This window comes from Vigna umbellata, chromosome 6, assembly GCF_029865625.1.
Source record: "Vigna umbellata cultivar VRB3 chromosome 6, Vumbellata_1.0, whole genome shotgun sequence".
Classification (NCBI taxonomy): Eukaryota; Viridiplantae; Streptophyta; class Magnoliopsida; order Fabales; family Fabaceae; genus Vigna; species Vigna umbellata.
Window position 1 is genome coordinate 29238385 of NC_142170.1, and position 26637 is coordinate 29265021.

At 34.6% G+C, this 26637-nt stretch overlaps 3 protein-coding genes across 6 annotated transcripts; 2 read left to right on the plus strand and 1 right to left on the minus strand.

Annotated features, from left to right (window-relative positions):
* The first annotated feature begins 3254 nt into the window (after window positions 1-3254).
* LOC148197178 (uncharacterized) lies at window positions 3255-3812 on the plus strand. Its single transcript, XM_088093266.1, has one exon. It carries the CDS (start codon window positions 3329-3331, stop codon window positions 3617-3619), a length of 291 nt encoding a protein of 96 aa, XP_087949392.1. The 5' UTR covers window positions 3255-3328; the 3' UTR covers window positions 3620-3812.
* Window positions 3813-8885: 5073 nt separating this feature from the next.
* Window positions 8886-17598, plus strand: LOC148197179 (O-fucosyltransferase 30-like). Of its 4 annotated transcripts, XR_015780350.1 has the most exons (5): window positions 8886-9076; window positions 9364-9511; window positions 11149-11691; window positions 15458-16723; window positions 17238-17598. XR_015780350.1 is itself a non-coding variant. In XM_088093145.1 (4 exons), the coding sequence occupies exons 3-4, from the start codon at window positions 11282-11284 to the stop codon at window positions 16515-16517; spliced, it is 1470 nt and encodes a 489-aa protein (XP_087949271.1). In that variant the 5' UTR covers window positions 8886-9076; window positions 9364-9511; window positions 11149-11281; the 3' UTR covers window positions 16518-16894. The 4 variants fall into 4 exon arrangements, 3 of the variants coding, with proteins under 3 accessions (XP_087949271.1, XP_087949272.1, XP_087949273.1); XM_088093145.1 differs by lacking the exon at window positions 17238-17598 and having other exon boundaries at window positions 15458-16894; XM_088093146.1 differs by lacking the exon at window positions 17238-17598 and having other exon boundaries at window positions 9369-9511; window positions 15458-16894.
* A 1173-nt stretch (window positions 17599-18771) lies between these two features.
* LOC124824859 (protein SPIRAL1-like 2) lies at window positions 18772-21518 on the minus strand. The gene is made up of 3 exons (XM_047297360.2): window positions 21393-21518; window positions 19810-20117; window positions 18772-19118 (listed from the first exon to the last, which is right to left on the minus strand). Exons 2-3 carry the CDS (start codon window positions 20095-20097, stop codon window positions 19035-19037), a joined length of 372 nt encoding a protein of 123 aa, XP_047153316.1. The 5' UTR covers window positions 20098-20117; window positions 21393-21518; the 3' UTR covers window positions 18772-19034.
* Window positions 21519-26637: the final 5119 nt, after the last annotated feature.

A 26637-nucleotide genomic window follows, 5' to 3' on the forward strand; every position in this document is an offset into this window, starting at 1 on the left:
AACATTATGAGAGCTCACTAGATTGGTAGAATGTGTGGTTGTGGTATTAGATTGAGAAAGAAGTGTCAATTGACCATGAATTTGCTTTTGAGAAAGTCCTAGAGTTGAGAAATGTGACTGTGCTTGAGAATTATTAGAAGAAGGAACTATTATAGAGTTGTGGTAACATTGTGGACTCTTTTGGATTTGAAACCATGTGGTAATCCATGTATCAGAAAGCAAGTATCAATGGTGTGGTTTGTTCTACCTTGTGAGAGCATTATCGAGGTGCACCAAACCTTCCCCTTGAGGAACGAGCCTGAGAACATTGATATGAAGATTTTCCCTGACCATAATCTTTAGTAGGAGAGGGTTTACCTCTACCATTGAAGGTAGAAAAAGAAGGTTTAGATTGAGAAACTTGTGTCATCATGACTGGAGGTTGAGGAAGAATTCATGATTGTAATTGTTGCTCATATTGAATTATCATCAAAAAATATTTGGGTAAAGAAGGCAAGGGATCCATGAGAAGAATTTGAGAGCGGGCAACAGAGTAATTATCATTCAAGTCTCTAAGAAAACAAAGAACACAATCATTTTCACGATATTCCTTCATTTTCTTAAAAACAACACAACAAGAAGCAAAAGATTGGTATTCAGGAATTTGGCGGAAATTGCAAAGTTCATCCCAGAGAATCTTTATTTTAGTGTAATATGCAGTAACACTTAGGTCAGATTGATGCATTGAATAAAAATCTTGATGCAATTTGAAATTCAAACAAAATCACCTTAGGAGAAACGATCTTTGAGATCTTTCCATGCCCTAGCTACAGAGTCAACCTAGATAATACTTGTAGCAATCTCATGAGAAATAGAATAATTGATCTAAGATAAAACCAGATTATTGCAACGCTTCCATGCGGGAACCATGGGTTGTGTATCAGTTGGACAAGGGATGGAACCATCAACAAAGCCAAATTTATTCTTCATTTGTAGTGCCATAGACATCGATTGAGCCCACCCATGATAATTGTGACCTTCAAGAATCGGAGAAACAAGCATCAGTGAAGGATTCTCGTAAGGGTAAATGTAATAGTCGTGTGTTGTACCTTGCAACGATACGAGAGTAACAGAAGGAGTAGCCATAGAAGGAGAAATAAAGGCAAGAAAGCCAATAACGAAAGGTAGAAGATGAAGATTTGGGCAATAACAGAATTGGTTGCGGAAGAACGTGATGAAGAATTAATTTTCTCCTAATACCATGTTATGAGAAAAGCAAGAATGAAAATTGTGTATCTTATTCAATGATAAGGAGAGAGTACAATTTATATATATCGTTGTTTAAAACAATATAAAAATAGAATATAAATATAAAAACATAATATAAATATATGAACATAAATAAAAAAAATAAATTAAATCCAATAGGAAGAGGCATCACTATCATTCCTAGAACCAAAAACGGGCGTGATTGTCTCAATACTTTGGACACTACAACGGAAGGTGAGTTTATCATGTTTCCTTATATCTCTTGTTTTAATTAGCTTAAAATTTAGGACTTGAATATGATTTTAGTTACTCAGATGTGAGGTTTAAGATAAATAATCGATGCTAAAATCCTGCAATATATAATATTAGTTATCAATTTAAAAAAGTATACTATTAAGATATGATTATTTAAGAATCATGTTAATAACTCAGTATAATTTCATTATATCTTCAAATCTACTGCATAAATTTTCTAAACTATATATAAAAATTAATTCAAATTGAGATGAGTTGGTTTAACAAAAGAGCTAATCAACATCTGTAACATCCCAAAATACAGTAATTACTATAATTCAGAATTAATTACAATTAACAGTCAAACCATGCAGTCTTTATATTAAAGAAACGAAAAACAAAAGCCGAACGGCTTAAAGTACAGAACCATTATACAAGAATCGGGATTAATACAGTTTATAGGACGAACGGTTTACAAAAATAATTAACCGAACGTTCAAATTCAAAATTTAACATCTTAAGCTAAAAGAAAACGGACGTCTACTGCTCCGCTTTCACTTCAACTTCCACTAAGCTTTCTTCCTCGATCACATCCTCTAAGGTGGCCTCGCTTTCTGCTCACATCCACACGGATGATCATTGCAAGACAGGACGAACGTACACATACGAGAGACAACACAAGGAAAAACGAAATACTTAGGCTACACACTTGCATGCAGTTAAAACTTAGTTTCCAGAAAACCTAAGAACGAGCTACGGAAGGAGAACTTACCAGTTTCAGCTTTTGAAACTGTTCGGTCCAACTTGTAGCTTACGGTTCCGCGAACGTCCCTATGGCCTCTGAAAGTTATTCGGAGAAGATGGTGGTGAGTTTCAGTAGAGAGAAGGTGAAGGTTTTTAGAGAGAAGGTGGAGAAGATGAAGGTTTGAGTTCTGAGGAAGATGAAGAGTGCGTGCAGGTGAGAGAGAAAGAGTTTTTTCAAAAACTCAGTTTTGTTAATCCCCAGTCCAAACGGACGAGCGTCTCCTCTGCTGACACCTGCACCCCCACTTCTGACTTCAGAAGCTTCGAACGTGACAAGTGGCACTCGTGCATGCAGTGTTTAGTGGGTTTTTAATGACTCTGAGCAAGTGACGTGGGTGCATTAATTGTGATTTGACAGAGATTATTATTGCTAATTATCTAGGGTCTCACAACATCGCTAAACTATTGTTAAAACGATAATTAATTTCTATTCAAAATCTAAGTAGTCACTTTTAGTGAATCATACTAGTAATTATTCCATCCCTATTGTTTAATGTTAGCATCAGTTTTAATAATTGGTGATGAATAGTAAGCAACAATACTAAAAGAAATGAACATAATAATACATCACAATGAGTGCTTGGTCACAATTAAAAAACACAGAATACATAAAACTTCAAGGTTATTGCTTCATGCACCCCACAATTATTAACTACACTCTCACTAACTGAGAAATACCCTTCACCATTGCACCACACAACTATTGATACCATCACTTTCGTTGTTGTCATAATGGTCATGGGAGTGTGTGAAGAAATTGTGAGGGTGCAGGAAGGAAAAGAAGAAAATAAAATAGGAAGTGGGAGAAATTAGTTGAAGTCACATGCATGGATTACGAGATAAAAGGTTTGAAAGATGGACAACACACGAGCATTGACAAGTATAAATAAATGCAAAGCTCCCCAGCTCGAAAAGGCCAAAATATCTAACTTGTTATTTGTTATCTATATAGACTTTTTAAACTTAGAAAGTTAATTATAAAGGGAGCGAAACTTAGCTTGGAAAGCACATAGGCTTGTTGGTGTGTGAGTGAGAAAAGAAAATGAAGAAGGGTCTCTGGATGGTGTTGGTGATGATTGTGATCCACAGCTATTACGTTGTGAACGCCAACTATGAGGGTTTCATAGGCAATAACTTGGAATCAGAGTTTTCATTTGATTCCCATGTGAACAGAATGCTCTATGATGTCAGTCTATCTCTGTGTGGCAAAACAGGTAACAGTAACAACAAAGCTGTACTTTGTCCAGAATTTCTGAGTTATCGTAGCTGCTTGCCGGAACCAAATGGAGGTGGCCCTAGACGTTTTTGTGCTGATTACACCAGGGGTTGCTGAGAACATATCTCACTCTTTATTCTATGGAATTAATATGAAGTGTTTTTTTATGTTGTCATAATATCTGATGTTGTATGTATGTAATAACTAATGCTTAGATGATGATTGTAATATTGTTTATCATTTGTACTACAAGTTTATCAGATGTTGATATATAGAATAATTCCTGTGAGATGGATAAGTTTCTGAGAAATATATATATGCATTAACCGCAGAAATATCTGGAATTTTGTTTTTCATGCATGTTTGATAAATCTGCAAATCGTTCAAGTCTAACTCTGTATGTAAATTATATCAGAATTTTGAGAAGAGACAAATCACACTAAGTTAATGTGATCCCACAGCATAGAAGTAACAAAAAAAGAGTTACAAAGAAGTAACTTATTGTATGAATTGATAAAGGTTGCAAGGGAAATGCATATGCTCTTTATGTAAAGAGCTGGCTGGTTTATAATACAGTGTGAAGTATTATATTTAATTGTCTTGATTATGCTTTTTGGATCTGAATAAGTTTGATATCAACTAATGATTTATCAATTCTATAGAATTGCTTAAGTTTTAGTATATACACAAAATAAAATAACTGAAATTAACGGTCGAATTACAATTTCATGAGTCAGACTCAAATTCAGGTTTAAAACATTTTTACAATATTGAGATTTATGAGAGTCTAGATGATCCCGTGTCTAGGCAGTCAAGTGTATAGGAACTCTAAACCATCTAACCATTCAAGCATCTAGGAACTTAAGCGTCTAACCACTCAAGCGTCTAACACCCCACATGGTCTAACTTGGTCAGACCATCCAACATCTCATATGTGTCTAACACATCATAGGATTCATGATTGATTATCTAAAGATTTTTTTTAATTAATTATAGTCTTAGATTTTCAGATTAATTAATTCTCAATTAATTTCTTCACATTCTCACTATTAACCAAAGTATATTCTCAATTAAAAGCAAAAAGCAAAAACTTAGTAGATTAATCATAGAAAATTTAGCCAAAGTACATTATGAATTAAATATTATTATGCCTAATCATGTCTATTATTTTAACTCTTATATCAAGTAAAAAGCTAATTGATCAAAGTACATTCTTGATTAATTCTTGTTAAAGTTTTCACTTTTAATCAAAGTACATTCCCAATTATTAATAAATCTCATTCAATCACATGAAAGTATCCAAATTTAATCAAAGTAAATTCTCAATTAAAATAAAAAATCTTTGGACTTCGATTGATATGTTATGTAGATTTAATATTATGATAATTTGCTATAATGTACAAATCATTATTTTTACTTGATTAACAAACAAAAGACATAAATAAAAATAAATACCAACAAGAATAAAAAGAATAAACAAATTTATTCATCTAACATCGGAATCCAATTAAGAAATTATAAGAAAATCAACCCTAAAACTTAATAACATAAAAAAGAGAGGGTGGAAAACATGAGAGAAGAGAGAGGACAAAATTAGGTCTCCCAAAAGGTTCCTTTTAAGCTCCCCTAAATCTCTTTATATAGAAATTGGACTCGGCTTTGTTTTGGGCTTTTCAGTTATTATAATTTTGTTTTTTATAATGTAATCTCCTCCAATTATCTTCTAAATAATTCAATATCTTCATCAAGATATATTTTATTGTTTTAGAGATATAAATATATTTGAGAAGATATTTGTTAATTTCAAAAGGTTTAATCATTCACGAAGTCCCTATTTTCGCGTGGAATATCAATTTAGTCCCTTTGTTTCTGGAAATCTCAATTGGGTCCCAAATTTATGAAAATTGCAACAATTAGATCCTTTCCGTTAAATTGTGTCCAACGGCGTTAGTGTGTGTTTGACGTGGCACGCTGTAGTCAGTTTCTTAACTGACGTGGCTGACTGAAGCAGGGGTAGTGAAGCACGTGGATAATAACAATTTTTTAAGTAAAAAGAAAATAAATGTTTTAAACCAAAATGGGGATTCAGATTTTGAATTGATCGAATTAGGGACAATACATGTCAGTCATATAGATGTCCGTCGGTAGGAGCACTGATAGACGTCGGTGTCCCTACCAACAGACGTCTATATGGCAAAAAGAAACGACTTTTCACCTACTGTCAGACATATAGACGTCCGTTTGGAGGGTCACCGACGTCTATAATATTATAGACGTTGGTGCCCCTATCGACGAACGTCTGTACACTTATTTACGGAAATGTCACTGGTCAATAACTTACGTTGGATATAAAGTGATCCAACATCTAACGGGTGACGTCAAACGTCAATTTTGCACTAGTGATTTTTTTAACATTAAAATGTATAATAATAATAATAATTAAATTGGTGTATGATTATGAGTTAAAATTTCTCTTGGATAATGTTTAGATAGATGAATAATTGAAATGAATATTTGTTATAACTAACTGTCAACACCCAATTTCGTCCGGGTAAGTAAATATTTAAAAATAATAAAAAAATAAGATAATAATAATTAATGGTGGGTAAAAAGGTATAAAATAATGACTTTACTACAATATTTTTGAAATGTTAGTTTCATATGGTAAAAATTTGAATTAATATTATGCTAATAATTATAAACAATAAATTAAAATAGTATATTAACATAATTTGTTGCATCAGTTGCTTTTAAAGAGGAAATTATGATTTTCTGACAATAATGATAATCAATGTTTTGAATATTATTTATTTTGTTTTCTGGCAACCATGCAATTTCTTTCCCTGTTTTGTTTTACTGTCAATTAATTCACAATTAAGGCAAGATTTTCATAATATTACGATGTGTGTATATAAATACACACTCTGCCATAGAGAAGAAAAGAAGAAAAAAAAGAGAGAGAGACACTATGGAATAATCGAGATAGAAAAAGTATAAGAGAGTATAGAGAAAAGTAATTTATCATGCTAGAGGAACTCTGCCAACAGAAATTACCAAAGAAGAATTAGAGAGTATTGAAAGCTGAAAAGGTACGTCATCTTCACACCCTCTTTTTTTTTCTTTTTTGTTGCAATTTGAAGGTTTTTTCTAAAGGTTTTATTTTTATACACAAATGACAGTTCTTTTAAAAATCATGATTTTTGAAGTATGGATACGCATCGACATATGGTCGGTTTCTTTCCTTTTTTCCCACCGTTCTTAAAAATAAAAAATACAAAATCTTTAAAATAAAAAAAATATCAATCTTGTTAAACCAAATCTTTTTTTCGTGTTCACTTTTCAAAAATCCAAATCAATCTATAATATTTTTAACAAACTCACAAACCTTTTTCTACATAAAGAACTACGTGATCCCTGATTGTCCATTAAATGGATGTACGTAGGACCAAGGTCAATTCTTGTCGGGTTCATAAAACAAAAAATATTTTTTTGTCTCTTAATAGTTTCTTTATATTATTTTTAGGGAAAATTAAACATTTAAAAAAACCACTTCAATCTTTATACATTTAATTAAAGGTACTGCCTTTGGGCAGGCGCGATAGGGTGCTAACACCTTCCTTACGCGTAACCGATTCCCGAACCTGAAAATCTCTTTTCGCAGACCATGTCTTATTTTTTGGTTTTCCATAGTTTTTCATAATAAATTATGGTGGCGACTCCACGAATCTTTTTTCTCAAACCCGTTTGTTTTTCGGGTCGCCGTCCCGTAGCGATCCCGGTTGCGACACTAACAATTAAATGTTATTGATTATATCATATTGAACATAAAGATGGGTATAATTGTTGAAATGTAATAAATATTATATAAATGTATTTGTGAATAGTAAGATATATAATAATATATATTTTATTATTAAATAGAAATGTTGTCTATTTGGTGTTTTACAAAGTAGTTTTTCTGTTGTGTTTATTTATCATTAATAGAAAGTATGTAAGAGTCTCTTCTATCTAAATAACTTCACTTTTTACTTTTTTTTTTCTATTGAGATAAGCAAAGAAGAAAAATAAAAGGGTCCTCTTTTACATTATGTAGGTATTCCAAATTTATTATGTAGTGTAAATCTCAATTAAGAATATAAACAATTACTGATAGCAATCTCCTCAAGTTAGGTTAGATCAAAGTATATAAACAATTAATGATAGCAATCTACTCAAGTTAGGTTGAATCAAAGTATATAAACAATTACTGATAGCAATCTCCTCAAGGTTAGATCAAAGTATAAAAATACTTTAAGTTTATTATGTATTATAAATCTCAATTGAGAACATAAACAATTATTGATAACAATCTTTTCGAATTAGATTGGATCAAAGCACAAAATTATATTATAATAATAATAATAAAGGTGCGAAAGCTATGGTAGATAAAGAGTAAGTTCATGTTTGTGTTTTAATGGTGATGTTTGTGTTTTAATGGTGATGAAGTGGTGTTTAATAGTTCTTGATAAACTCTTAAAAGAAATGGATAAAGAAGACCAAGAAAGGTGGATAAGATATGAAAAACATTTTCAACAAAAAAAAATACATAAAAAGCTGGTCATCATAATAAACTTTACATTAAAAAATAAACAATTAAAGGGATTAACGGGTGATTGAATCTTTATCTCTACTTAAGCCTTACACTATCTTTTTCTTTATCTAGATTGTATCTAAATCATATAATAATAAGGGTATCAAATCAATACCTTGTTTTCCATGATATAATACAAATTTTAACTTTAACTCAATCGTTTAAAAAATATAGATGAAAATAGAAATTAATGTATCACTGTCACACCTATTTACAAATAATAGACAAATCCGATGCTGAGATGACGAACGAACGCTCGTCCACCAGCGAACGAACGCTCGTCCACCTCTTACCGCTGGACGACCGTTCGTTCCACACTGGAACGAAGGACGACACTGGACGAGCGTTCGTTCGCTGGTGGACGAGCGTTCGTTCACTGGTGGACGAGCGTTCGTTCACTGGTGGACGAGCGTTCGTTCACTGGTGGACGAGCGTTCGTTCACTGGTGGACGAGCGTTCGTTCACTGGTGGACGAGCGTTCGTTCGTCATCTCAGCATCTCATTCATCAATTTTTTTAACGCCGTCCACCCAACTTAACGGGAAGGACTCAATTGATCTCAATTTTTAAAATTAAGGACCATTTTGATACACTTACCTATCTGAGACATTCCTACACAAATAGGGACGTCAAAAAGGATTAAACCTATATATATATATATATATATATATATATAATATTATATTATATCAAAAATAAAAAAAAAAAAGTTGTTGGAATTAAAGTGATGGCCAACTATTCAAAATAACGAGATATAGGAAATGGAAGGGCAGTGAAATGGCAGATATAGAAGAGGGTGGTGAGGAAACTCATAGGAATCGCAGAACGAACTGAGAAAGACAACAACACAGATCTGTTGGTAATGTTGGAGAACGCAACATAAACCCCCCAAAAAGACAGAAATTTGACAGAGAGAATTAGTGAACCGCAGCAAGTGTTACTCAGGTGCGTTCTGCATAAATGGTGACCTAGAAATCAATATAATTTTTTTGCTCGATTTCACACGAGCCTAAGAAAAAACGATTCTACATGCGAGGTAACTAGGTCCGAGGGTGTGGATCCAAAAATCGTCTTAGGATGTCTGAAAATTATAGAGAAGAACCTAGCTTAGTTCTCAATTCATGCCAAAACATGACCAATAATGTATAATGGCTAAATGAATTTTGAAAATGAGGAAAATATTTATGATGCTGAATAAAAATAATTAAGGCCAAAATGTTCTTGTGCCCCAGAGTAGAGTAAGACAGTGGGATGTAGAGAGAGACCAGAATTTGAGATAACTATCAGATATGGTATGCGAAAGCTAGGGCTGCAGCGAAAGGGGCTTCCATCACAGAGCAGATCGAATGAGACATGGAGGCAAAGGAAAGCACGAAACGGGTAAGGAAAACTGAAAACTCTTATTATTGCTTTTGATAATGTTCACACACAAGAGAAAAAGGAAAACTCTAGCTTATATATGTTTTCGGTAAACAGAGGAAGAAGGGAAAAAGGGGAAAGATGAAAACCCTAACCAAAAACTAACAGAACTAGCCGATTACTAGCAGTAATCCTAACTAACAAACGGTTTTGATGGTAACAACTGTTACTTGATTCGTCAATTAACTTGGAAGTTATGGCTTTAACCACCCATAGTTCTACATCGTCATCATTGGTCTGAACAGGACGTTGCAACATTCAATGGTGCTAGGAAGAACACAAATAGAAACATAAAAGGCGAATACAATTTTACCTGAAGTGTGCACCTAATAAGTTTATTTGGAATTGGACAAGAACTGTCAGAGCTAAGATCCACCAATGAGACCAGCCTTATTTTGAAATGCAATCTTCGTGTAGAAGACCTAAAACATCAAAAAAATGTGATAGTAAAATTAAGTGGAACACAGCCCTACACGTATGACTATTGATAAATATTAATAATTTATGAATGGTGTTTATCATAGCTTTTCAACCAGGTGAAATTTGCAGCATGATTGTCTAAGTATGTATCTAGCCTCTGGTTTAGAAAAATCATAAGAACCTCATATAGTGGAGCATATCTGTCATCCTTCTCCAGTTGCCTAACTGCAAGCATGTCCAATAAATTTCACTACAACATGACAATCAATTTAGTGAATGCTCTTTCAGAACTTACAACTGTCTATGGCAAAAATTTTATTAAAAACTGTGGGTGTACTAGAGTATAATTAATAATGCTGACGGGATAATAGAAAGCAACCCAAAGGCAAACAGAAGTTCGATTTAATGATGACCTATAACAAGAAAAAGGCATCCTTTATCACCTTATGAGTTTTAGTACTAAGCAATAAATTACCATGTTTCACTGTTTGATACCTCTATGTCTAATTATATCAGGTTAATTTTTATTTCTTCTTGTTTATGATGATAATTGAGTATCACCCTTTAAACAAGGAAATAATGTCCCAATATCTATAAATTACCTGAGAAAAACAATAGCCACAGCCCAGGCCCAGCCCAAATGCAATGAGACCGAACCTGTAAAGTTAACCAACCTGAATGCCGTCCTCTCATCCACATTCACATGCGATTATGTTTGTCTCACTCTCCACCATGCTGTCTTCTCGTTTGTTTCCCTTGCTTTCAGGAATGGAAAAGTTTCAGAGTATAAATTCTTGGTAGGTTAGACATTAGTGACAAAATCTGTTTATGTTTCAATATTTGATCTAGGGATTGCTGTTTGTGGACTCTTTTTTCTTATTTCTATTTGGAATTTCAGAGGGGAAAAGTTCCAGACTATAAATTCTTGGTAGTTTAGTCATCAATCATAACATCAGTTTATTTTTCAAAATTTCATCTTGATATTGTTGCTTGTGGACACTCTTTTGCTATTTTTATTTGGAATTTAGTTCATGAATAGGAAAGTTTCAGATTGTAAATTCTGAGTCGTTTAGTCATTAGAGGTGACATTGTTTTTTTTTTTTTAAATTGATCTTGTGATAGGTATTGTTGCTTGCAGACTCTTTTTTTTTCTTACTTTTATTCCAAATTTGTTTCAGGAATGAGAAAGTTTTAGGTTATTGTTGATGAGCTCAATTGTTCTCTGCAAACTTACTTGAATGTGCGGGTTTTATCAATCTGTGTTACAAGTGTACAGCCATAAACACTTTGAATCCTAACACACCAACTAAAATGTTGTCTAAAAGAAAGCCCCTTTACAGATTCCCGTTCATTCCTGTGTCTGTCCTTGTCATATGCCTCTCCTTCTTGTTGTTGTTCTATTACTATGCGAAACCTAGTTCTCAGATCTCTAGATTGTCCAATATTTCAACATCTCATACCCCTCAATGCTCCAGCCAAGCCCTTACCTTAGGGGAGAAATTCATGTGGTATGCACCTCACAGTGGGTTCAGCAACCAACTTTCAGAGTTCAAGAATGCTATTCTAATGGCTGGTATACTGAATCGAACTTTGGTGGTTCCTCCTATTATGGATCACCATGCTATTGCTTTAGGTAGCTGTCCAAAGTTTCGGGTTGTAGATCCAAAGGATATTCGGATATCTGTTTGGGATCATGTGATTGAGCTTGTCCAAAGTCGAAGGTTAGTAAGTTTTTTTCACACACTGGAACTATTGATTTGTGATTTTCTGGGTTTTAAATAGAGCTGTTATAGTTATGTAACAATGCAGAGTACACCTGGCCTTGTACAAGCACTGCTGTAGCAGATCAGTTTAGTGTAGTGGACCAAATTGCAGTTGTAAACAATCCTTGTTGCTACACTGTTGATTCTAAAAAAGGTTCCTATAAACAAGTATATCAGGGCTTTCGTCGTTGTAAAAAATTATTTTTACAAGAATTAGGAATTTCAAATCTGTCAAAGAGATTTGGGATTATCTCAAGAAAGAATACTTTGGCTGTGAAAGAACCAAAGACATGCAACCGTCCAACTTTGCTAGAGAATTCAAGATGCAAAGCATCAAGGAGACAAAAACAATTAAAAGCTATGCTGATTGGTTGATGAGTGTAGCAAATAAAGAGCAACTTGTTGGGAAGCCCTTTCTAGATGAAAAAATTCTTCAAAAAATTTTGGTTACTGTTCCAAAAAAAATGAGTAAAAATCTCAGCTTTGGAGGAGGAAAAAGACTGGTCAACTATCACCTTAGAAGAATTGGTAAATGCTTTACAAGTTCAGGAGCAAAGAAGAATGACGAGACAAACGTGTTTTTCACGTAAAAGCACAATTCTAGAGGTGGAAAAGACAAGAAGAACAATAAATGGAAGAACGAAAAGAAAGAAGGCTCCAACAATGATCAAGGTGAGAACTTTCCCCTTGCTCACATTGCAAAAAGACAAATCATCCAAAGGAAAAATGTTGGTGGAGGCCAAATGTCAAGTATAGAAAATGCGATGATTTGGGACATGTAGACAAAATATGAAAGTCTAAATCATAAGAGGCATAGGGTGACTTTGGAGGACTAAGAAGATGAGCAACTCTTTGTTGCAACATGTTTGGTTACAGTCAACACTTCTAGTGACTCATGTTTAATAGAGAGTGGTTGAATAAACCATATGACCAACGACTAGAAGCTTTTTAGAGAGCTTGACAAAGCCATCATCTCTAAAGTGCAAATTGGTAATGGTGATTTCATCTCAATTAAAATGAAATGGACTATAGCTATTGAAAGCTTGTTAGGTTTGAAGTATATCTCTAATTTTTTTATATGTGCTTAACATTGACCAAAATTTGCTGAGTGTTGCACAACTTGTGGAGAAAGGCTTCAAAGTCATATTTGAAGATAATTGGTGTTTGATCAAAGATGCACACAAGGCAAAGATGTGTTCAGAGTGAAGATGAGGTCTAAAATCTATGCTTTAAATCTAATGAAGGAGAAGCAAATAGATTTTTCAAGCACAATCACCAATGTTGATGTATGGCATAAAACACTTGGACATTTTCATCTTACAGGAATGTTATACATGCAAAAAAGATGTCTTAATGATTGAAGACAAGTTGGCAGATTGCATGGCTTGCCAATTTGTTAGCTAGTCAGAAAACCATTTCTTCAAACCACTTGGAAAGCAACTCAAAGGCTATTAACTAGAGCTTTGAACAAAAAAGGCTCCATTTGAAGGCTAAGTTGGATACAAACCAAATTACAAAATTTGAGAGTTTTTTGTTGTGGTTGTTTTATCTGTTGTTCCACATGTTAAAAGGGACAAACCTGACAAAAAGGCTAAACCCAGAATTTTCGTTGGATATAGTAGCACGTCTAAATCTTACAAAATTTCCCAACCACAAAATGGAAAAATTCTTATGACTAAGATGTAAAGTTCATGGAAGATCATCAATGAATTTGGGAGGAGACAGTAAGAAAGCATCTTCCATAAACACCACAACTATTTGATAAAATTGTTGAAATTCTTGTTGTTGGGAATCCAAGTGAGTCTAAGTCCCACATTAGATAGAAATGAGAAATGGAGCACCATATAAAGGTAAAGACTCGTTAACCCATTGACTTAAGGTTTTGGGTATAGAGTGGTGTCAATCCCTTATGTGGTTGAGCTCAAGTCTCATTGGTGATGTATCTCCCAATGAACCTCCTCCTTGATAGACCTAACAAGTAGTATTAAAGCCATGGTTAGTCTTGGTGATTGGCTCAGATGAGTACAATATGGACCCTGTATTGAAAGTCTTCTTGGCAAGGGTTCCAGGTAAACATGCCTAGTTAAGATGAACGAAAGTATGAAGGGGTATCGTGGTTGGGAATGCTTCTATTGGAGGGGGAGTATACCAATGTGGAAGGAACTCACCATTAGGGGTAAATTTGTTGAGAATCCAAGTGTGAGTCTAATTCCACATTGGGTAGAAATGAGAAAGTGGAGCACCACATAAAGGTGAAGAGACCCATTGTCTTAAGGTTTTGGGTAGAAAGTAGTGTTAATCCCTTATGTGGTTGGACTCAAGTCTCATTGATATTGTATCTCCTAGTGAACCTTCTCTTCGATAAACCTAACACTTGTCACAAGGACAAGATCTCTATTTGATATTTATCAAAGGTGTAATGTTGCTACCTTAGAGCCTACCAAATTTGAAGAAGCTGAAAAAGATGAGAAGTGGATTAATGCTACGAAGGAAGAAATAAATATGATTGAAAAAAACGACACTTGAGAGTTATTGGATTGACGTCAACACAAACAACCCATTGGGGTGAAATGGGTTTATAGAACTAAACTAAATGCAAATGGTTGTATAAATAAATACAAGGAAAGATTATATGCTCAACTGTTTGTAGTAGATTTTTCATAAACGTTTGCTCCCATTGAATGCCTTGATGGAATCAGAATGTTGCTTGCCCTGGCTGCACACAAAGGTCGGAAAATTTACCATTTAGATGTAAAATCACCATTTTTAAACGGTGTTTACAAGAGGAGATTGTTGTGGAGCTACCAAAGGCGTTTCAAGTCAAGGAACAAGAAGACAAGGTTTACAAGCTAAAGAAAGCCTTGTATGATCTTAAGAAGATCCAAGGGTGGCTTGGTATGACATAATTGATGATTATCTTCAAAAACTTGGATTTATTAAAAGTGCAAGTGAAGCTACATTATATGTGACGAAGATAGGAGCAAGAAAAAGATGAATTCTTTAATATATCAAAAAATATGTACAAGAAATGCTGAAGAAGTTCTGCATGGAGAATTGCTAGAGTCAGATTTGTTGGAATTATTCCTAGAATAACCAGAACATAGATATTCTTTATTTAATTTGTTTTAGTTCAGTTGCTTTGTTTTTATATTCGGTTGTTTAGATTATTCAGGTCGGAGATCTTGAGGAAAGTTAAGGTTGTGGTCTTAGAGGTATAATATTAATCGCTATGCATCCATCCGATGCGTTAACCATAGTTATACTTACTAAGCCCTCCTTTTCTTTTTGTATGATTTGTTTAGAATACTTGTTTTAGCATTATAAACATTATTAATGCTCATATTCCCATCAAGATAAATCGCTCCCCTTACCCTATTCCTGCCTATGTTTGTTATAAGAAATGATGTCTCTCTTAACAGTGGGACCTGGGAAAAATGGTGATATTTTAAGCTATTTCCATGACAATCAGATACTGACCACTTCGTTCTTTACAATTCCTTGATTTTCACGTTGCAAAAATGTTTCTAGCAGTTGTTGGCTGGTTTCATATGTGATTGCTAACAAAGTTTCCTATTATATCATAATAATAACATTGACTGTAACAACGGAAGAAAAATTTAAGGGCATGAATGCCTTTCTTGCATAGTTTTCTGTATTGTTGAAATTTTATATCTGAGATCGAATTTCACTTTCTGTGTAAATTAATCAGTCATTGTTCTTGCAGGTATATATCCATTGCTGAAATTGTTGACATCACATCATTAGTTTCTTCCTCTCTTGTTCGAGTGATTGATCTTAGGGATTTTGTGTCCATATGGTGTGGCATCAGCTTAGATTTGGCTTGCGTAACAGATACAAAGTTGCATTCCTCTGTTTCTAAAAGCCTTAACCAATGTGGATCTCTGCTAGCTGGGCTCCATGGTAGTATTGAAAAGTGTATATATGCTGTCAATGAGGATTGCAGAACTACAGTATGGACTTACAATGAAGATGGGCTTGGAGACGGTATGTTAGATTCATTTCAACCCGATGAAAAACTGAAGCAGAAAAAGAAAATATCATATGTTAGAAGACGGAAGGATGTATTTAAGACTCTAGGACCTGATTCTGAAGCTGAATCAGCCTCACTGCTGGCATTTGGAACCCTTTTCTCTGCCACATACAAAGGTTCTGAACTATATGTGGATATCCGTGAGTCTAATCAGAATCAGAGATTTCTATCTCTGAAGGAGAAGACTAAACTTCTTTCCTTTGTCCCAGAAATTTTGATAGCTGGAAAGGAGTTTTCTAAACAAAGCATAAGGGCTCCATTTCTTTGCGCACAACTTAGATTGTTGGATGGGCAGTTTAAGAATCATCAAAAGGCTACATTTCAAGGATTAAGGCAAAAACTAGACTCTTTAAGGAAGGAAGGCCCTCTACCAATTCATATTTTTATAATGACTGATCTTCCTGGAGATAATTGGACTAATACTTATTTAGGTGATTTAGTTAGTGAGAATCACAAGTATAAGCTATACTTTTTGAAAGCGAATGATAAGCTGATTAAGCGAGCAGCTATAAAACTCATGACAGCTGGTCATGGGCAGAGGTTCCTATCAAATTCATATAGTACAATTGGTAAAAAATATTGTTCCAGTCAGAGATTGCCAGATTTACTTCTTTATGTTGAGCAGACTGTATGCAGCTGCGCATCTCTAGGTTTTGTTGGAACACCTGGGTCCACAATTGCAGAAAACATAGAACTCATGAGAAAATTTAGCTCAAGTTCTCAGAGATGTTGATGGTTTTGTGGAAAAACAGTTAATGCTGATAGGGGTTTTAGGATTGATGGGGTGGGAGTTCAATCATTTTGTAGTAGAAGATGGTTGAATACGCCATGTTCTGAGATGTCATTTCCTCAAATTTTGATGATTCGTCAGCTTTGCGAGGCAACAGTCATTTTTAGGAGATTGACACTCTACAGTCAAGAGCATTGTTGTTATTTTAGGTATGAACTCTGCTGCTCGTGTTTTTTCCCCAAAGGTTAAGGAGTGTTATTTTATTGCCTAATTAAAAGAACATTTTTTTCCTATAACAGTAGTAATTTCTTCACAAAGCATTATCGGAAAGCACCTCACAATTTCTTTTTACCAAAAACTGAAAGCGTTAACCTTTCCAAGCATACTCTCTTGATGCCAACTGCACTCCTGTTTTTTTTTTTCACATAAATAGTTAATTCAGAGTGACCATTATTGTTTGATATACCCATAACCAGAAGTATGGATGAACGAGGAAAAAGTAATTTAAACCATGAAATAAATTAGCATTTCATGAGATTTCTGTTAACCTTGTTAATTTTACATGCTTTCTCTTTCCTACTGAATAAAATTTTACATGCTTTTACATTTAAACTTGCTTTGTTTCTTGCTTCCACTTTGTACCTTGTTTTACTTTTAACATAAGGCAGTGTACTAAATTGTCGTTGTTTGGATCATAACATGTTCTTTTGCCTCCCCAACTAGCCCACCCACTTTTCCCCCTTCTGTCTTGAGTTGGAGTGGAGCTGGTGTCACCTTGTTTATGACTCTACAATGGCTCCAATGCCTGAGACACTACACGTTAAGCTGCAGTGAGCTTGAGGCGTGCTAATTTACAAAAGTATGAATGTGTAGTTCCTTCTGAATTATAAAATACTGACTGAGGATTTGTTTGAATACTGAATTTTCTTTCTCCTTTCCTTCTACATAGATCTCGAGTGTTGTGGAATATGGTTTGGTTTGAAGCAAACCATGCCAGTTTCCACCAATTAGAAATCAAATGACATTGTTTATGACATCAACTCTGTTCAATATTCTCTAAGAAGAGTGTTACTATTGAAAGGAACGGACGCGTAATAAATAATACCCCTTTTAATTAATTTCCTGTTAAGAGTGTTTTATCGTCTCATGTATTAAAAACCACAAAATTCATTAATAGAAAAGCAACACTGCTGATTTTCATTCAACTTCGATTTGCCACAAAATTCATCCAATGGAACGGATAAAATAAATCCTAAGATGAAAGAGAGCTGCATGCAGGTTATTTTTTATTATTTGCTGGTTAAAATAAAAAAGTAAAAATGTAAATTCAAATAAAAGTGTAAAGGTAGGTCAATTGTAGATTTTATTTCAAGTTAAGAGTTGCATCATTCTAGAAAAACAAAACCCATGTGGCAATGTAGGGTTTTCAGTGGGTTAAGTAATTCTAACAAGGTTTGTTGTCAATTTTGTTCATTATTTTTTATTCCATCGAGACACTAACAACATTAAAGAGGTGCACAAAAACATGACCATGAACTACAACATATATTGTTTTATTTGTTTCCTTCCCCTAGTAACACAAACGAATTTGCCTCTCTTCATTTGTTCGAAGCTTTGGACAACTCTTCAATCTCATACACAATGTTAATTTAACAGTAGTTGAATAAATAAATAATCCAATAACCTCAGAGAAAAGTGGATTCATACGATATAATGGCTAGTAAAACTCATCCAATAATATATGAAATGAATTTTGTGAGTTTAAATTAATTTATATACATGAAAAATAAAATTTTTGAGAAATATCAAAGAATTATACATGATGTTTTTTTAATGTTTTATTTTTATAGACAACACAATTCATATATTTGTTACTTTGTTACCGATCACATCTTGTTGATAAGAAAATATATGAAGCTAATTAACTTTTTTTTTAACATTTTGAAAAAAAATCTTACTGTTGTAAAAGAGACTTCATGCCATAATAAAAATATAAAAGTAAAAATACATTTAACCACACTTTAATTTAAAAATACTATTTCTAATCTGTTACATAATTTTTTGAAGATAGGGTTACATTGAATATTTAAAAAATTAACTTTGTTAAATAGAGGAATGGAACTGTCAAAAAAAATTGATTCCATTCACAATAAAAATGCATTCACCAACACTTTAACTCTAATTATGTTATAAAATTTTCAAACAAAAACTGATATTTTCTTTAAAAATCTCAAAACAAAAAAATATAAAACCACTATTATAAAAAATGAACTTGATTTCATAATGGAACTTTAGCTCATTGGCACAGTAAATTCCTTAATTGAAACCCACACAATAGCACAGAACAACAAACCTAGAATCAGCTTAGTTTGGGCCAACAGCCACACCAGCATTGTCAAGAGGTTGAGTTCAATAGCAGAAGAAGAAAGTTCACTGGTCTAAACACAAGGCAATGACAACACTATCTATTTTACACATGATTCATCATCATGGTAGATTTTAACCACAGCCATGAATTAATTAGTTCCCTGGAGGACCACCAAACAGGTATCCCAAGGAAGATCCACCACCTGGAGCAGCATGAACCTTGGTAGATGGTCGATCCTGCACCCCAAAAACAAACCATCATCAACAACAATTCCTGAGTACCATAACAAGTTCAATTGTTTTAGGCATTCAAAATATAAATTTTAAATAAAACTCATACATTTTAACATAAATTGTTTTATTAGTAAATAAAATGCCTCATTCTTAAATTTATTTAAGCCTGTCTAACCCTTAAGCCACATCATTGTTGAATGTTAACTCAACAAAGAGGAAGCTAGTGCTGCAGCACTCTTCCAAATATTACACAAGTTGCACAAAGTACAGTATTTGTAAACCCATATTATGTCAAGTACAGGAGGTAGAATTTATGTCACTCTTCCAACCAAAAAAGCAAGAGAAACATGCAAAGGTAGCTTAAGCAGAGAGACATGAACTATTCTTAAAGTTTTGAAAGCTTTTCGCTAGAACTAGATCCCACAATGTAGTACTGTTGCAATTAAAAATCATGTTTTACTATTGCCCCTTAATTTTATCAACACTAAACTTGTAACTTCACTACTTTTAGCTGGACATTAGTAGGAAATGCAAGAGGAGGAGACTCCAAAATGCATCAAATTTACTGTGAAAGCTTTCTAGTACTTCCTAGGCTCATGTAAGTGGAGATAAACAAGAATATTTAAAGCCAAGTTGAAGAAAGGGCAGGTTAAAACTAAAACAATCATAATAGATAACTTGGAAAGGGAAGTACAGTGAGAAAGTTGCCACAGTTTTGGCCATCAGCACGATGGTAATTGTTTTTGAGACTTCCAGGAATTCCAGCAGGAATTTGCTTTTCAACTGGTGCTGGACTTTGCTGCTTTTCAACTGGTGCTGGACTTTGCTGCTTCTCAACTGGTGGTGAAGGAGCACTAGCATTTTGAGTGCGTGCACCACTTGCAGCCTGGTTAGCACTTTGAACATTGCTGGCAGGCTCCCCACTGCCGAAGAGGTAACCCAAGGAACTCTGGCCACCACCAGCACTCACACCACGACCCATTTTCCCTCTGTTTGGTGATGCTAAACAACCAAAATAGCAGCATCACACTTTTTGTCACAATAGATTTTACATCCAAAATTCACACAAGAACAAAAACAACAGGCTCATATGCAGCAGATAGAACCATGAGCCATCAGAAATCAACAAAAAGCAACAACTACCTACAATTGATGCCTTATTCAAACCAGTGAAGTATTTATTATGTACTCCAATGTAAGTAATGGGATTGGTTTTGAATGAACTAGGATAAATATTTTACATTTAAAACGAGCACATAAACTTTCAATTACATACATCCTCCATCTTTCATCATAAAACAACAGGATTGAAAGCTTATGAGCATACATACACACACAAGTAAGCTAATCAGTTGGTAGAATGGAAAATGCAGATGTCAAAAATGAAATGAATAGGGAAATGGAAAGATTGAGAATTGGGAAAATTTAAATCTATGCATGCAGAGGCCAACAGAATGATTTAAAAGGTTTTCACGTCTTACTCAGAAGAGTAAAACCGAGATAAATAAATACTGTTATTTTCCTAATTCATTCTTTGATTCCTGCACATTTTATGTAGAACATCAACATTTTATTTTGAAACTATATGGCCATTTTATTTTGACAGAAACATAGATCTCAATTTTAATATTGAAGAGGATCAGATCAAAAGGGCACTCTGTCCTGTTTCTTCTACCCTACAATGAAATCATAATTTATTCCGTTGCATCCCTTTTGTTTTTGCCTTGAGACGTTTCTTTCAGCACAGATCAAGCAAAACCAAAATCATTCCAGTGCCAGACCCTCCTGATCTAGCCATGCTCAAATTGCATGGATTCAAAAACCTTAAAGGCACAAAATTGAATAAGGAAACCGATGGAATCAGATGCTAGATCTCAAGACCAATTACCCATCAACAAATCAGAGCTCAAGAAGCCATTTTTAATCGATTCAAGCATGAAAAACACAAACTAGAACACCCCAAAACAGGATTCACAATCCAGGTCACAACCCACCACTCCAAACTATTAAGAAACTAACAAATCTAAACTTGGTGGTAATAAAAAAGCCAAATTACCACCAACAAAAGAAATCCAATAAGCATGCAGTAAAAAAATGTGCCAGAAATTGAAGCACAAAACCATTTTTTTTTTCAAAGAACATCATGAGTTAACACGAAACATTATCATCGTACAGTATTAAACAGCACATGAAACACAGATTACTGAAACCCAGAAAGGAAATTAGACAATACATGAATGGTAACCAAGCAAGAAGTGAGATCTGAATTTTTTGTACCTTTGTTGATGCTGAGACCACTCACTCACTGATGGCAACTGAGTCGGTGACGTTAGAAGCGAGGCACACTTTGTAACAGCTATCTGAAACAGATATTTATAAAGGAGCCAACTTTTTTTCAAAAACAAGAATAACATTTTTAAATTATTTTTTTTTTAAAATTAAGTGACCGCTAACAATTTTATTTCAAGAGAATAATTTTTTATTTAATTCCTCAATATATACAAAAATTAACAATCACCCGTTAAAATTTGTGAACCCTTTTTTCTTCAAACTTGTAACATTTAAACATTAATTCAACACTAAATTGTAATTTTTGAGAATTTTAACATTCAAGTTATAAACTAAGAGAATAATTTCTCATTAGATTTGACGATAAAATCGAATTCATTAGCTTTTTACATTTTTATAAATTAAATTAAAGTTATTGTTATTTTATGGATAAAATATATTTTTAGATTCAAAATTAAAATTCATCTTTTTTTACAATATATTTTGATTTATAACATTAAATATAAATAAATATAATTTTATTAAGTTAATAATATTAATTTTATTGAGTTTGTTAGATAGTATTATAAACAAATATATGAAATACAATTTATCAATTTAATATAAACAATTTAAACGTTATTTCACATGTCACACAGTTAAATTAAGAAAAATATTATTATTTTAAAAATTTTAAAACTAAACTATATCAAAAATTAAAAAAAATCAAATTTTAATTTTACAATATCAAAAAAAAAATTTACGTTCAAATATGAGAATTAAAAATATATTTAATTTTATTTTATTATACAAATAATAACTTTTTACTAATTCGTTTGTCATACATTCGAATTTTGAAAATGGAATAAATTTGATTGTCGATCAAAAATTCATTGAAAATTGATCATAAACAAAATAAGAAAAACATTTTATATTAAAAACCCAATTATGAAACAATTACCAATTATCTATATTTAAAATAGTCTTTTGCTTGTTTTTAGAAGAGAAAAAAAAAAGCTTAAATACTTTTTAAGAATTATTCTCCAATCACATTTAAAATTTGATCTTGATAACATATAAAGTAAAATGTTAAATTTGATTGGAGAAGAACACTATCATCTATAATAAAGGTGTATATAAGGTTTGTCTTTCTTAAAATTTGAAAATTTTGAAGTGTGGTTGTGGAAGAAGGTGAATCAAGTGAGCTGGATTTCGGGCCCACAGCAGAGTCCATCGATGGGCCCACTAGCCATGTCTGGCAAGCACAATAATGTCCCTCACGTGCATAGGTTTTGGTTGTCGTAGCCAAATAAATTTTACTTCACCAGAACGTTTCATGCATAAAATATAGCCGTTGTAAATATATAAAGAAAAAAGAAAAAAACGTTATTTATTGTATTATTTTTTAGTTTTTTTTTATGGATTTTAATTTAAAACTTTCATACTTTTAATTTTTAATATTAAATCTTAAATACTGAATGAAATTGTTGTTTTTACTTCTTAATTTAAACTGTTTGGTAAGGACATTTGTAAGAGGTAATAGATATGACAATAATTATAATAATTGTTATAGTGATTGTAACCATGATATGAATGTTATTAGTGATAATATTAATGATAACCAAATAATCATAAAAGATGACAACTATTCTTATTAAGTATGGGAAAACGATACTTAGACAACAAATTTTGACAACATTTCGACACAGCACACGTGTCAGCGTGTGAGAGGCCCACGTTTTGGTTGGAAAAAGCTGCTGCAATCTGAGCATTTCTGATGAAACCTGCTTGAACGCTGACGTGGCGAGGACGGGCACGGGCAGATTGGGGGAGTGCGTTTCAAAAATTGAAATGAAAAGGGAGCGGTCAGGGGTTTTTGTTTGGCGTTTGAAATTTGAATTTCATTTTTGAACAATTTTAGAGAGAAGTGAAGGTTGAGAGAGAGAGTGAGAGCCCGAGAGAGATGGAGAAAGGGAGTTCGAGAGAGAGAGGTCCGACGGAGTGCTTGCCGGAATGCCGCCGGACAACGTTGAAGGCCGTGTCGGAGCTATTCAACCCCTCCAGCCGGTTCCGATTCACGGTCGCCGCAGCTCCGACGTTGGCCAACGAAACGAAGGCGGCATCGTCTTCCCTCCAACCCAGCGAACTAGGGGCGCGTTCTGAGTCTCGATTCGTCCCACCTGCTTCCCTCCCTGTGCCGGACCTTTGCATTCACCGCCGGAGCATCGCCGGAGTGTCGACTGTTCGGTGGACGAAAAAGACGGGTTTAGGTTTAGGTTTCTTTCCCATTTGGGGAGGTTTAGGGTTTGGTTTCTTTCCCATTTTCATGTATTGAACTGAGTCTCTTTGAAATTTTCTAGTTGAATCTGTTTCTCCACTCAAGTTTCTTATTCATTTTACGCTTTAACTGTTCATTGTACTGCAAGTTTTACTGTTCATCATTTCTTTCACGCTGCCATGGTAGGATTTTATTGTTCATGCTTGCTTTCAGTGGCTGGTTCCATTCAAGTTTGTGTTTCTGGGTTTGCGTTTTATGCTTAAGTTTAATTTGTGCATGAACGTAAGGTCATACTACGCGTTTTATGGTTCCATTCCAATTTTGATGTTTCAGCCTAAGCGTTTGGTTTTGCTGTTTTAGACTGAGCACGGTGGCAGCAACTTGGCGGTTTGGGTGGAAGGTTTCCGAGGAAGATGATGACGGTGTTGGACTGGTCACGGTGGAGAGTTACAGTGGTGCAATGGTGATGAAGGTGCTAGACGGTAGTATTGAGGATGGCAATGGTGGCTGAGGGGGCTTGGGATGATGACGGCTGTGACTCAAAGATGGGTTCCTGGTGGTCCCGTGGAGGTGCAACCTGGTGGCTGATGAGTGAAGTGGTCACGGTATTTGGCGGGGGTCAGAGGTGGTGATTGAAGGATTATGCCGTGAAAATGGATAATGATGTTGGTGGTGGAGTTCGGTTTGAATATGCCCACGTGACCTTGCTGGAGATTCCGTTTCATACCGAACGCTCACAATCAGTAACACAGAACCAAGAGCGCGCGTTAAAAGCATATGCAAGACCATACATGACGAACGTTCGTCCTTATGCGCAACACCATACATGACGAACGATATCATAAAGAGACCGAACGCTCAATTACACAACCAAGACCAAACGTCCAGATGAGACCAATTGTAATCATTGTAAATAGATTAAGAAAACAATGTTTAATGTATCCGATTTAGTTCAATGAAATAAAATTTGAGTTTTGGTTTTGAATTGGTCTCATATTTTATTTATTCAATACCATTGTTATTATGAGTTGTGGGTTTGTGGATTTCAGAATGTGGTCATTTTTTGTGTCTCCTAAGTTGCAGGGTTGTTTGTAAGATGTTCGTGTTTGAGTGGTCTTTCTGGGTAACATGGGTGACGAATGTCAAAACCAGTTTATTTGAAGGACAATTTGAGTGGGGGTGATGTGATGTGAGGCCAAGGAGTGTGGGGTGACCCCTCATCAGTTGGAGGAGCAAGGTATGCAAGGGATGAGTGAGGGTGTTGAAAAAAGGGTCTGGTAATCGTTTACACCATCCTTGTAAACGATTACCCGAGAGGAAATTTGATTTTGTACAGAAAGTCCAACACAGGTACTCAGTCAGGTGAACAGGGGTCACCATTAAAAAAAAAGGTGACTTTTATGCAATTCTGCACCTGTCTGAGGCTGGTCTAGGTGTTGCAGTGGTGGGAGAGGGTGGGTGGTGATGTGATGTGAGGCCAAGGAGGGTGGGGAGACCCCTCATGAGTTGGAGGAGCAAGCTTTGCAAGGAATGAGTGAGACTGCTGAAAAAAGGGGCTGGTAATCGTTTACAGGACCCCTGTAAACGATTACCCGAGAGGAATTGCCAATTTGTACAGAAACTCCAACACAGGTACTCAGTCAGGTGAACACAGGTCACCATTGGACAAAAAAGTGACTTTTAGGCACTTTTGCACTTGTCTTAGGCTATTCCATGTGTTTCAGTGGTGGGAGAGGGAGCTTAGTGATGTGATTATGTCCCAATGATGGAGGAAAGTGATGTTTTGGCACCCCATGATGGAGGAAAGAAACAATGTTTATGAGATGAGCAACTTGGGTGAGATAACATGCTGTCAACTTTGACCTTTGCTGGCTATTTTACTGATAACGTTTCACACCGACCTCCAAATGATGTGATTCTTTTTTTATTAGAAACTAGACTCAAACATCTTTCCAATGACTACTAATTTGTAATTTTTGGACATCTGAGTTGGTACAGTTTATTGTTTCAAGTTAGCGTTTCATATATTTTTGCCAACTCTGACCTTTGCTTGTTCTTTTGCTCATATCTTTCTCCACCGAACTCCAAATGAGTTGATTCTTGTTTTGTTGGAATCTATACTCAAAGACCTTTCAAATTATGCCTTAGAAATCAAGTTTACACCTTCTTTGACACTGTAATCGATTACCAGGACACTGTAAACGATTACCCGAGAGAAAATTGGATTTTGTACAGAAAGTCCAACACAGGTACTCAGTCAGGTGAACAGGGGTCACCATTGGAAAAAGAAGTGACTTTTAGGCACTTTTGATCTTGTCTTAGGCTGGTCCTGGTGTTTTAGTGGATGGAAGTGATGTTTTGGCACCCCATGATGGAGGAAAAAAACAATGTTTATGAGGTGAGCAACTTGGGTGAGATAACATGCTCTCAATGTTATTACAGCTCGGTTTTTACTTCTGTGCAATTTATACTTCAACCTTTCGTTCTATGCTTTGGACCGTTCGGTCTTTTGTCAATTGTTTTTAACTTTCAACTTTTAATTAATTTAATTTTCCTTGCAAAACAATCCAAAAAAAACCCCCCCCTTTTTTCGTGTGTCATCTATGACTGAACCGCAATACTTCCTAGTCTATACTGCATTAATTCAAATCATCAATAACTCGTTAAATGGATTTAGAATCTTAAACAAAAGATGAACATTGGGGCACCTATTGCTGCACCAAATTCAATAAACTGGCCGTAAAAGGTTATCATATGACGCTACAAAAGCATACATTAACATAATAATTACAATTTGCTTCTTAGGAGGACCACGAAAGTCACTATTGACTCGGTGTTCAAGAATCAATATAACAATTCCAATCACAAAAATTGAGACAGTCGTAGCACACCACATATCTGCTGTAAATGGTTGATAGGACGACCGTCCTCTGCGCGCTGGACGACCCTCCTCTCTGCGCGCTGGACGAGCGTCCC